At 39.4% G+C, this 13,057-nt stretch overlaps 1 protein-coding gene and 1 long non-coding RNA gene across 2 annotated transcripts in view; both read right to left on the bottom strand.

Moving 5' to 3' along the window:
- Window positions 1-247: 247 nt before the first annotated feature.
- XPO5 (exportin 5) overlaps window positions 248-13,057 on the bottom strand; it is a 39,126-nt gene continuing 26,316 nt past the window's right edge. Inside the window, exons 21-32 of the mRNA XM_026695547.2 lie at window positions 11,867-11,967; window positions 9,522-9,618; window positions 9,072-9,208; window positions 8,718-8,815; window positions 7,732-7,778; window positions 6,876-6,970; window positions 5,901-5,963; window positions 5,300-5,382; window positions 2,838-2,945; window positions 2,553-2,693; window positions 2,196-2,360; window positions 248-1,684 (exon numbers count right to left, since the gene is read on the bottom strand). Coding sequence (XP_026551332.2) covers window positions 1,544-1,684; window positions 2,196-2,360; window positions 2,553-2,693; window positions 2,838-2,945; window positions 5,300-5,382; window positions 5,901-5,963; window positions 6,876-6,970; window positions 7,732-7,778; window positions 8,718-8,815; window positions 9,072-9,208; window positions 9,522-9,618; window positions 11,867-11,967 — 1,276 coding nt within the window. The 3' untranslated portion in view covers window positions 248-1,543. The remainder of the gene's footprint in view (window positions 1,685-2,195; window positions 2,361-2,552; window positions 2,694-2,837; window positions 2,946-5,299; window positions 5,383-5,900; window positions 5,964-6,875; window positions 6,971-7,731; window positions 7,779-8,717; window positions 8,816-9,071; window positions 9,209-9,521; window positions 9,619-11,866; window positions 11,968-13,057) is intronic.
- Window positions 3,368-4,171, bottom strand: LOC148127639 (uncharacterized). Its single transcript, XR_015744025.1, has 2 exons — window positions 4,045-4,171; window positions 3,368-3,498 (listed from the first exon to the last, which is right to left on the bottom strand). It is a non-coding gene; the product is annotated as an uncharacterized LOC148127639 (long non-coding RNA).

Here is a 13,057-nt window from a genome sequence, read left to right as displayed (position 1 = left end):
AAGTTTACTAAAGGTTTATATGAAAATATTTGTGCATGCACAGTCAAGTAGAGTTTTGGGGTAGCTGACTGAGCCTTCTAGGATGCAGCTGTTTTAATGTGTTGAACAGCAGTGCTTGAGTCAGGGTAGCATGTTTTGCATTAAGTATGCAATTTTCATAATTGCAGTATTTGACCCAGAGAGCAGCCGTGGTGGTGATGTTCAAAAAAGGTGTGAAAAGAATTAATGCAAAGGAACAGCAATGTTTGTATAAAATGAGACTTTTACTGACATTGATTTGGAGACATCTTCAGATACAACATCTCTACAAAAAAAACAAAAACAAAACCCCTCACTTGTTTTAAATGCGTCTTTTATGGGCACAGTAAATTGAAATGTAATTAAGACACAATAAATACAGTTAGGCAGGATTCCAAAGCTATTTAACAAAATTTGGTTTAAATAAATGTTACGCTGAGATCAGGATTATAAACAAATCAGACTGGAGTCTGGCTATTAGTGAGGATCCAAATATCAATATTAAGACCTGTTTTCTGTCATGTAACCAGATGTGTATACTACTAAGCCGCTTAATTGAAAAACACCATTCGGTTCTACCTGTAGTCAAGCTATTACAGCAGCCACTAAGGAAAGCCCCTCTATTTGATACTAATTCTTCAGACTGAAAATTAAAATCTGGCAAATTTATGCTCACATTCTATCGCTCTCTCGGACAAACACTTAAGACCTGGCTTGGAGGCATTCTGTACCATCAGACACTGAACCAAATTATCCTGAACTGTACTGCATTCTACATTCAGGGGCAGCGTTTCAGCATAAGTTATTTTAAACCAGTATAAAATAGTTCTGAATTCTTTTTGTTTAGAAAAATCTGACTTTTGACAGTTGAGGACTGATTGCAGCTAGAATACCTATTTCAACAATATTTGTAGGGCAAAGAAGAGGATGTTTAATCTGAGGCTTCCTGAGGCTTGGTTGAATTTTTTTTAAAAAATGTTTTCACTCCAGTTTCTCAATGGTACTTGGTTTGCTGGAACATATGGCCAATGCTACTTCTCAAAAGTAATAAAAATAATAAAACTTTTGAGTAGTGTAACTTAGTGATTCATCAACACTCAATATGCACAACTGCATTTCTTCATCCAAGCTGTGTCTTTCCAACAGGGAAGCAGGAGTCTCCTATTAGTGTCATGTTGAGGCAGCAACAGTACAGGTGTCCTGAAGGAGAAGGAGCAGAGAGAATGAGAGGCTGCAGAACTTTCTCCCTTCCTCGGTCAAATACTATAGGTATATATGAAGGGTTGTTTGTAAAAGAACTGGCCAAATGACACTTGGACCGGAATGCCTGAGCAACCACCATCCAACAGTAAAACGATAAAGTTATACAGTAAAGCTGCAAGTGGAGCTAGAAAATCTCTCCCCCTCCCAAAAGGAGAATGAGGCCAGTGGGAACTGTATCAGGGCTCAGGAAAGGAGTAAACAAAGGAAATATGGCTACTGTGAAACACAGTATAAAGGAGGAAAAAGTGGAAGTGTCTTCAGCTTATGGCTCAAAGAGGGCAATGAGAATTTCCTCTTCACTGTTCTCAAAAACGTCTTGTCCTAGGGGTGCTTTCATCTTCTTGAAAAGAGATGGAAGATTTCTGATGTGGACTTCTTTCCTGAATTGTTCTCCCAGGGGCTTCTGTAAAAAAAACAAAAATGAATAGGTAAAAGATGCAGAGAAATATTCCAACAAGAATAGCCTCTGCGAACATTGTAGAATTTCCCACCCCCCCACTCCACAGTGTTATGATCCCCTCACAATTGTGGGGACGTGTCTTGTTCCTGTATCCTAGATTGTTCAACGTGCTGAATTTAATTTGGATCAACTTCAAGTCAGTCAAAGCCAGAAACAAAGTATCAAATGCTATATATTCTATAGCAGTAAGCAGGGAGTAGGTAATTAGCCATGGACGACAGGGGAAAAATACATTCTGGAGAATCCTAGAATAGTAAAGGCTACATGGTTAGATGTCCACAAGTACCCAATGTTTCTACCATCACAATTTAGGATTTGTGCAACCTGAGTCACAACTAATGGGCTGAAAAGGTAAGCTCTGACATTGGTTAAAGTCAACAGAGGGGAAAAAAAAACCACCCTGCTTATCCTGAGAGATGAGATAATTTCTCTGTTGCTTGATATCATGTCTTACCCCTATGCAGCCTGCAATTAGGCGTTTGAAATGGTCCTTCCGCCGTTTATCAGCCACCTTCTGAAGCGTTACGTTGAGTAGTTTGGAATCAAACTGCTCCAGGGAATCATTCTGGATTTCTGGGACTTGTTCCATCACTGTTTTCAACTCAGCATAGCGTGGACGCTTTAAATAACAAAAAAGAAGAGTCAGGAGGGATCTTTGCCAGAAGAGAAACGGCTATTTCCAAAGGGGGAATTAACCACTAAATGATATGTTCAAAACTTTGCATCCCACCAAAATGAGCCTTGGATTTGGAGTGGTACTAAACCACAAAGATGGCAGACCTGGGAATGGATTTTCTCCCCAATTCCTTACCAAAGCTTCGTAGATCTGGAAAGCCAAGTGGACAAGTGCTGCCATACAGCCATTGTGTTGCCCATGAACCTGTAACCCTTTCAGTACACTTGTGAAAAACCAGATCACTGCTTCAGGGATCATCATATTCTTTGTGAGAACCTATGGCAGAGAGATTGAAGTGAGGCAAGATGGGGAGAAGGGGCTCTTTTCCAAAATTCTGATATTCAACCCTATTTTACTTAATGCAATACCCTTTTATCCCATTCACCACTTTGTATCCTGCTAAACTCAGTATCGAGGTACCTGTTTGAGCAACGGCCAGCAGAGTTGGGTGGTAGTTCTTTGACAGGACAAGGTATCCTTCCAGGAAAGGGATGTGAAGGCTGTAATTAGCAGAGCAGTACAGACATTCTTGGAGAAAAAGAAAACGAAGTTAGGCCACTTACAGACTCACAGGATTTTTGTCTTACAGGTCAAGGCACTCTTAGTTATAGGGCAGAATTAAAAAGTACATTGGAACTCTAGATGTTTCATGAAGCACAGAAATATATTTCTTTGTCAGATTAATCAAGAAAAAAAAAATGAATCACCCTATTTCCCCACAGAACTGGCCATAATATTTCCATATTATAAAAAGACTTTCATGATAAATTAAAAGTTTTTTCACAAAAGCAATAGCTTTTAAGAGTATATGTACTTATTTAAAAGCAGATCTGTACTGAATATTCTATGTGTAATTTCTAAGTTTACAGACTTTTTTTTTCTACAGGGATCTCTCTAGGGTTGCTGGAATGTAACTGGCAATGTAATGAGGTTACAGGAGAAAGAATGTGTTTTCTTTTCTACAAAAACAGAAGAAAGGCCTTGCTGAATCAGTTAGAGAGTCTACAAATAGTCCTCAAGTTATACTCATTAATTCAGGAACTTCAAAGTTATGGCATGGAGAAAGAATTTATGACTGATCCTCAACGTTCTAGCCCAGGCTTGTCCAACCCGTGGCCCAGGGGCCGCATGCGGCCCAGGTCACCTTGTAATGCGGCCCAGTGCCCACCCCAACCTTCGTGCCAGAGCCAGTGAGGAGGAGAGGCAGGCGCGAGGCGGGGCGAGGCGAGCGCCAGGCCAAGCAGCAACAGAAAAGGCGGGTGCCGTCAGAGCGCCACCTCCTGCTGTTGCTGCCGCTGCTTCTGCCCCCGCCGCTGCTTCTGCCTTCCAGTCCTGCCTCATCCAGCCGGGCCATTTGCAAGAGGAGAGGTAGGCGCGAGGCGGGCAAGCTTTCTCCCCCCGCCCCCCCCCGCAAAATTTGGCCAGAAAATAAACCGTGATAAAAAATAAATAATTTTTAATAAATAATAAAAACATCTCACTAACTTCATTTCCAAATAAATTTAATATGTTAACTATGTTTTCTACGGTTTTTTTGGATGATCAGGTATCGTTACTGTTATTTTATGTGCGGCCCAAACCAAATTTTCATCTTCTAATGTGGCCCAGGGAAGGTGAAAGGTTGGACACCCCTGTTCTAGCCGTTGCATTGCCTGCAGTCATGATAAAAATGCAGGCCCGCCTGCATTCAGGATTGCCACCCTATCACCACCAGTTTATTTTTTGTTATCTTCTTGTCTAGGAAGAGGCAGGGCTCCCAGGGAAGCAGGCTGGCGGTTGAGAGCTATGGGTAAGGTGGCTAATTCTGTGAGTGGGCACTAGGGAACATGGAGCTTAATGCTGGGAAAAGTGGCGTGGGCCAAGACTGCTTGAAGGCCACTGCCAAGTAGTGCTGCTAGCAAGCCCCATGATCCCTAGCTCCCACAGCAACCCCTTGGCCTGTAGCTCTCGTCCACTAGTCTGCTTGCCAGGGATTCCTGACTGTTCTTACAATGGAGTCATGTGAAGTCCTCACATTATGGCTTCCATGATCCTGGGGCTATTGTTAGGAATGTAAGTCACCTAACAGGTATTTGGGTTAGAAATATATAAACCAGGATAAACATTTTAGTACTATATCTTTAAGGGAATGCAAGAGCATGCAATCAGGTGTGGTTTCTCAAACAGCCATAAGATGGAGCCAGAAACCTGGGTTGTTTAGTCTGAGTCTCAGAAGAGAGTAATACACACACAGTACACAGATACACTGTACAGTAAATGTACGTTTTTACTTCCAGAAAGGTTTAAGCAAAGTCCAAAATAAGCAATCCAAAATCATTCACAGGTAAATCAGTCAGTTTTTCAATCCAGGGATAATCCAAATATCAAAGTCCAGTGTCAAAAACAGTTCAGTAACAGACTTACATTAAATCCAGTAATATCAGTCAATTAGAAGAAATGGAGCAACGGCAATACTTTCCAACAGAAGGAAACAGAGATACACTCATATTCAAACACTTCTCTCAAATACGTCTCCCTGTATGCGCTCATTCTCCTAACCAGGAATTACCTCAACAGTTATGATGGCAACTGGGACTGTTTGTGATTTCTGCTGCTAAAGGATATAATCATACAATATGACAGTTTATGACTGCATTTATGTGTATGTCTATGTGTCTGTCTGTTTATCATCTATTTTGAACAAAGATGTTCAGAATTGCTCACCATCTGAATTTATTCTAATATATATATATATATTAGAGGTTAAAATAAAAGAACAAATTCCCCCAAAGAATGAGAAGCAGGAAGAAGTTATTATCAGACTTTATATTTTCGAGAATTCAAGTGAATCCTACAATTGTCACAAATAAAATGAAGACAATATTGAACCAGAGTTTCCTTACCTCTTGTTTCATTAAGCATTTGCCCAATTCAGTGAGCTCAGAGCTGGTTGATGGAGTCACCTCTGTGGACATCATTTCCTCATCTATCAGGGAAAATAATGTGAACCAGATTCATTATGAACCATATCTCGATCAGAATATCTGTTCCTTGAACAAGGCACAGATGCATCAAAAATGCTGGCTGGACACATAGACAAATGTATTTCTTCATAGTTCTGTTTATCTTGAAGTCACACTACCAGGAAGTGTCAAGAGGAGGCAGGTGACCTACAGAACAGCGAGCCAAAATATGGATCTTTGGGGATAATCAATTTGAGAAAAAAAAAACTGCAGCGAAGAAATACTGTTCCTGGAGCCATGGATTATTAACATTCTTACATCCATTTTTGGGCTGGAATATTGTGTCAATGATTCCTGAAGTGTGGCTTTGATTCCTTGCTAATAATTAAACTACTGAAGTGGTTAGCAATTCTAAAGGTATTTATAGAACAAGAAGAATAACTTCATTCTTAAAAGTAAGTTAGCCACAAACTTTTTATGCATGTAGGGCTAATTCAATTCAAATCTCAAGGGCAGCAGAATGAACAAGACATTTACCTACCATCACCATCTGCAGTAACTGCATTATTCTGCTCAGCACCTTTTTTTGACACACAGCAAACAGCTACAAATACATCAAAAGAAGATAAATATCAGAGTCAATGAGACATGATGCTTTCAAGAATTCCTTTCAATATCATCGAATTTTTACTTTGCAAAACTTTGAAATGTATCTTTCACTGGAAATCCCAGTTCATTAAAAAAAAAGGAATGCAATCCTTTTTTATATTAAGTGAATAAAATAAAACGTGATTCGGAGCATTATTTCCTCTAAGCATCTTCTGAAATCACCATGGTAAGAGCATGGAATTCCAAGTGTTCAAGTTTGCTTTGGACATAATAATCAAGTGATAAAAGCCAAGAAGGAAGGAATAAGGCCAGACTTTACACCAGTGGTAGTCTACCTGGCCCCTACCGCCCACTGGTGGGCGTTCCAGCTTTCATGGTGGGCAGTAGGGGTTTTGTCTCCTCCTTTATAAATCACCATTACTGTGGAACCAGTGGGCAGTTAGAAAATTTTACTACTAACAGAGATAACAAAAGTGGGCCGTAGGTATAAAAAGGTTGACTACCCCTGCTCTACATGAATGTGTATTCTGAGAAATTCCTTATTAAACTATCGCACACTGCAGGGCATACTCTCAAGCAATTTTGATCTCGCATTTAGCAGCAAAGAATATGCTGTAGAAAATGGCTGATGTTTTTTTGCTGCTTATTTATCATTATCAATCTTTTCATCCTGAAGATCAACCTCCAAGAACAATGATTGCAAATAATTAGGCCTATCTTATTAACCTACCGCTGATAAAGGAACATCTTGATAAGATGAACAATAGCATTTTTGAAAATAAAACAGAGAGAATACTTAGACAATCCGGTAACTGTCAAGTATTGTAATATCTAAATCCCTGTAAAAATACTAATAGTATTCCTTCTGCTTAGGGAGTTGTGTTCATATATGACTCATTTCACCCACCGATTAGATCCATAACTTCTCGGGTGAGCATTCTAACCAGCTGCTCTTCCAACATCTCTTGAGATTCTGGATTGTCATCTACTGTATCTTCATCACTGTTAAATAATAAAGGAAACAGATTTTAGGATGGCAATAGTAACCTGAGGGGCACAACAGAAATCTGAGAGGCACAACCGATGCTGAATATTATCATATTACCAAGACTAAAATATTAATGAAAGATGGTTCATCTGTTCCATATAGTGATGCCCAGCCTGTTCTAAATGAGATTGCAATAGGATTAGGATCATAGCTTTGAGATATAATATCAGCAGCATCTGTGGCATAAAATATTTTTATATTTTTTTAAAAAAATTCAACTTGTCAAAATTTAACTGATAGGTAGGTTGTTGTCTAGGACTAGCCACCAAGTGAAACAAACAATTCTATTTTGTAAAAATAGTTTCACTGCTAAGTCAATTTAGAGGGCTGATTCAAACATTTAAAAGCTCTAAATAGTTTGAGACTGAGGTAACCAAACATCTTCCAAATGAGCCGTTCAGGTAAGTTAATGTGTTGATAATCTTCTGTGTTTCCACAATCAGAGATTAGACAGAACACAATTAGGGAAAAGCTTCTGCATTATGCCACCTTAGTTTTGAGTACTTCGTGCAAAAACATCTGTCAGCGCCAAAAGTACATACATTTTTGTTCGTCTACTTTACTCTGACATTGTCTTAGAAAAACTTACTGCTTTATGACCATAGTTGTCCCTTTCAGAAAAGGCTACTTCAGGCACAAAATGCAAAAAAAGAATAAAAAAATAAAATGTAAGTTTCAAAGAGCAGTCCTCTCCTCTTGTTTAAGCCTTACTTACCAAACCAAACTCCGCTGATTGATAACTTGCCATTTCTGAGACAGCCTCTGGCAAAAAAAAAGCAATATGACATAAAGGATTTCAATTATATACTGTATACTTGGAGCTTTGAATGTTCTACACCAAACCATGTCAAACTCAGTGACAGAACAAACTGAATTCAAGTGACCTGTTCACATTATGCAAGTCACTGAAGTTACCTAATTTATTCCCCTTTGGTTATTACTCTGTTCTTTACAAGAGTTATAAAAAGCACTGAAATCTTTGTTTACAAAACATCATTGCATTTTTCAGAGTTTTAAGTATTTTGGAGGTTAATTTTATATAGTATGAATTTCACTGGCTACTTCAGTGGCCAACACTTCTCAATTTACTCTGCTTTATAGGGCATAAAGATGATCTCACATTCCATGTAAAACTTATCCAGAAGTTTAAGGCCAGAGAGAGAAAACTACATGGTATTACTGATATCCCCAAGACAGTATCTATTCTTAGTACTTGTTATGAAACAACAACACAACACTGTTTTCAATATAATATGCTTCCGGGTCGTCAAAAACTCTGAAGTATACTATAAGCAGGTAATAACAGCTAAAATATTATAAATTAATAAAGAAAGCATCCCAAATTAAGTTTGGGATCATCTTAAATCCTTACCAAGATCTGCTTCTTATAAGCTAAAGCTTTGAGCAATAGTAACTTGTATCTATTAACATGAGAGAAACACATGGGGAGTATGCATTCTGTCATTGTGTTTTTGGTCATTTCCAATCATATGCAAAAATATCTCTAGGAAGTTTGTCACAACATCACATCTAGCAAAATCCTTTGCTTAAGCAAAGTATAATAGCTCTATGACAAATACCAGGAAACCAAGAACAGGTGTGATCTTGGTTTTTTCTAATTAATTAAGCTAACATTTTCAAAATTTCACCACCAAAAACTAACTCTCTCTTTCAGTATTCTCAGACACAGCATTTCCTTACCATATGTAGGTAGGTGAACAGAGGTCCAAGTATAGGGCAGATTAAAGATTCGTAGTATTCAGGTGGGCAGGAGATAACCAAAGGTTTCACAAAAACACCTTGCATGAAACTAGTTAAAGAAGTGGAGCAGCACAAATACACATCTGTATTTCCCCCATTGAAAACCATTAGTTTCATCCAGTCATGGCAATTTCTGCTCTTGAACTGATACGAACAACACAAAACAATTTTGCTTCCAGATATCTCAGAACAGGCAGATGCACTCATCTCTGAATTTTTCATAAATCAGATTTTTTTCCAACACCCCTACCCCAAATTTGGAAGAACTATAAATAAAAAGCAAACAAAGGATACGAAGCAAAGGGCGGAGTCTGTAGTCAGGAATATTGTCCAGATTGATGAAGGCTGAGTTGAGGAGCTCGACTGCTAGACCCTCAACAACATAGAAATCTTGCTGCATGGATGAGCCAGCACTACCCAGAATGTGGAAACTGCAATTCAAAAGGTACAGTCTAGAACTGAATAAATTATACATTCGGCAGAAGAGCGAAAGGGTGCTCTGCTTTGAAAAGTTTTCTTGTACTTTTTTATCTGCGCAAAGTAAAATTGGGATTTTGGATCAGGCCAATTTCCATCTAGCCCACTTACATTTCTTTCTTGTTATAGCTGTTATAACAATCAGTTCCAAGAACATATAAATCCAGCTGGGTCAAAGAAAGACCTTCCTTTTCCCATAGTGGAAAAGTAACAGAAAGCCCACATGTGAAGTAACATAGCATTATAAAAAATCTATGGATTTCTTACCAATTGTCATAGAGTGTACAGAAGAACCCCTGCATCCTTTCCAAGGCTGTTTTGTAAACAGGAGTGTCATAAAATTCCAGCAAAGGCTGGGGGAGACCTAACAAAAGAGGAAATAGTGTCAGCAATCTCCCAGTGGGAAGATTCATCTATTCAGGCAGTGACCTAAAGCAGTTCTGGCTACCAAATTTACTTGTGGATGTCTGGAATAGGTCAATTTGGAGCATGATTGCTTTTAACTTAAAAGTTGAGAGAAGCGGCAGTGAAATGTGATGCTTTCAGAGTGCAGTTATAAACAAAACAATGTTTTTTCCTGATTTTTTTTTTCTTTTTACAAAATAACTAATTATAATCATGTCCGTGGAGACTTCTACCTGCTTGAAAACTAATGTAATTCATGATGCACTGAAATCCAAATAAATTTAGAGCAGAAATATCCTGCAGACATAATATTTGTGAAATGAAAATAAATCTTTCCAGGCTTATCTGCATTTTACAAACTTTATATAATAAAAATTATTTGTAAAACAGAAGTAGCTTCAGATCCTTGTCCCATATACAATTAACTTGTTCAATAGAATGTGATGGGCATACCACAAATATTTTGAAAGAATGCTAGTGTCTTGAGTTTTTTGAAGACTTATCAAGTCAAATTATTTAGCAGTTTCTACCTTATTTGTTAAAAAGATGGGGAGCTGGGGCTGAATAAACATGATAATTTAAAAAATACTTTGACTGGGGATAAGCAAGTTTTAAACCAGTCACATGCTGGTAGTGCTCATTTCTTTGCTACAGGCAGTTTATGTGACTGATGCAAGTAGACTTCAACAGTTCTCTGTAAAATTATTTTGCCAGTAGCCAAGGATAAAGAGATACACTCCTGAGAAAACCGGACAGACCTGTAAATTTATGAGGGGAGTTTGGCTTTGGTTTGAAAGGAAGTAACATCCCTCCAAAGTACTTGGGGTGGAGATCATTAAAAGCAAAAGTGATGCAGACTTGACTATTAGCTGTTGTAGTCTGTCAGGATCCTAACTGCAAGAGGAGACCTTACAGAAAATGAGTAGGCATTGTTGTCCTTGCAAAGATGAATCATAGGCATTGTTGTCCTTGCAAAGATGAATCACAGGCATTGTTGTCCTTGCTAAAATGGATTAAAAACTCACCATTTTGCAAGACTAGTTTCTCCACTTTTGATAACCAGTATAAATTGCTAAATCTCTTCCTGTAAAAAGCCACATCTAATACAAAACGGCAAGCAAGAATTTGAATTCCTAGCAACTTAGAGAAGTCAAGCCCAAGGTGATTTTGGAAGGAAAAGTTCAGATTTAAACTTAAATTCTAAAAAACTGAAAGTCCGTAAAAGTCATGTAAAGTACTGCAAAACAGTGCCTTGCTTAGTGCACATGAAATACAGTGGACATTTCTATATGAACATTCTCTGCTGTAATAATGGATTTGGTAAATACAATGTAATCTGGATGAGGTCTTTTTGCTAAATTATATTTACTTGATTTGCATAAATTTGTCATTTATATACTAATATCATTATGCAAGAGATCTATATCATCCCAAATGATATATTTTGCACTGGCTATGAGCTGATATCACAAATGTGCTTTCAGCTTCTATGGATGTCTTCTTTCCTCAAACAGCCCATTAAACAGAGGCATTATTGCATGTGATAACTGCGCTGGGATGACTCGGAGAAGGGGGTATGTGGATTAGATAGGTCGTGTTACACTTGAAAGCAAGGAAAGCCGTACTGCGAAAGGAAGAAGGAGAAAGGGGCATATTTTTTGTCATATCTGCCTTGCCAGACCACCTGAAATTTGTCTCATTCAAACTTAGGAAAATCAGAGGTTCTGGGTTTGGGTTCGGCTGGATCATTTGGCCCAGCCTAATACAGATGGTCCTTGACTTACAACCATTCATTAGTGACTCTTCAAAGTTAAAATAGCTCTGAAAAAAATTAACTTATGACCATTTTTCACCTTACGACCATTCAACACCCCCATAGTCACGTGATCAAAATTCACCCGCTTGGCACCTGACTCATATTTGTAACCGCTGCAGTGTCCAGGGCTCATGTGACCCCCTTTTACAACCTTCTGACAAGCAGGTTCAATGGGGAAGCCAGGTTCATTTAACTGTAACACTTAACTGTGTTACTAATTTAACAACTGCAGTGATTCCCTTTAACAACCGTGGCAAGAAAGGTTATAAAATGGGGCAAAATTCACTTAATGGTCTCTCTTAGCAACAGAAATTTGGGGCTCAATTATGATCGTAAGTTGAGGACTCATGTGCCAAGTGACATTTCCGCCCTGTAAGAAGTAGCTACTTACCAAGGATGTTATTCTTCTCCACTTCCATCATGTCTAAGGTCTTTGCATAGTTATCTCCCAATTTAGCCACCAACTCTGGCATATACAAATTGTTGTGGGTCCTGGAAGAAAATGTGATATTTTACAATCACAAGTTGTATCTAAGAGTTACCCTGTGGAAGTCCGCCTTCAGCTTGTAAACAGCTCCTGTATCTGGTGAGGAGGAAGGTGAGACCAAGCACTTGTGCATGGGATCCCCCTTCCTTACCAATAAAAATCGTCCCTGCCTTGGGCATATGGAGGAATCTCCAGTTTGTGTGGAGGATTCATGGTACTCCAAGCAACATTTTGCTCCACTTTGCCTGGCCTTGGCCCTCTGAAGCGCTGGCTGCAAGGACCCACGCAGGACACACTGCCTCCCTAAGGATGGGTCACGGTGCCTAGAATGGCAGGTGGCTCTGACAGAATGCAGCAGCTCATGAATGCACTCACAGGCTATAAGCAAAGTTGTGGCAGAAAGATGCCCCCCCTGAAAGGCAGGACAACTCTGCATTAACCACACCATGCTGCCAGGGAAGAACCTCCATTCAGCCTAGGGTGACTTCTTTCTTGCCATCCAGGCTAAAGAGGGACCCCTCAGCAGCTGGATGGACCATCTGAGTGGGGAGGAAGGGTCTCTGTCTCACCTACCTCTCTCCTTTTGAGACCTCAGACCTCCACTCAGGGCTTCGGTAACTGCACACAGCACAAATTCTGCAGCCAAGGGGCCCAACAGCCTTCGCCAAAATTGCCTCTGTGCCTGCCGCTAGAGGCGATCAAGGGTAACTCAGACTGTTCCCCCTAGAGGAGCAATCCCCCAAAGTAAGAGGGTGCAGGGAAAGAAAGGACTAGGTCGTTGGGTGGCAGGGGCAGGCCTCCCAATTGCTCTCCAGAGTCTCAGCTGTCATTTTTAGAAGTCTCTAAAAGAAGTCTCTATATACTTGTGAAGAAACGGGACCAAAGAGAAACCAATTGCAGCGATGTCTGCCTGAGCTTGCAGAGGGCCTGGAACAATAGTTCTGAGGTGTGAACTGCCCATTCATTTCAAAGGGTGCTAACAGAGGCTGCAAGAAAGGAGAAGCATCACATTATGAAGAGAGAGTGACTATTTCTTTCGGTTAAGCCTTTAAGCACCAGAGTAGGGGCTTAAAATCATATTGCAATAGATAAAAT

Source organism: Pseudonaja textilis, chromosome 1, assembly GCF_049901715.1.
Source record: "Pseudonaja textilis isolate UNSWEBS1 chromosome 1, rPseTex1.2, whole genome shotgun sequence".
In the NCBI taxonomy this organism is placed as follows: domain Eukaryota; kingdom Metazoa; phylum Chordata; class Lepidosauria; order Squamata; family Elapidae; genus Pseudonaja; species Pseudonaja textilis.
Note: the sequence above shows the minus strand (reverse complement) of the source record. Positions and strands in the feature narration are given on the sequence as shown.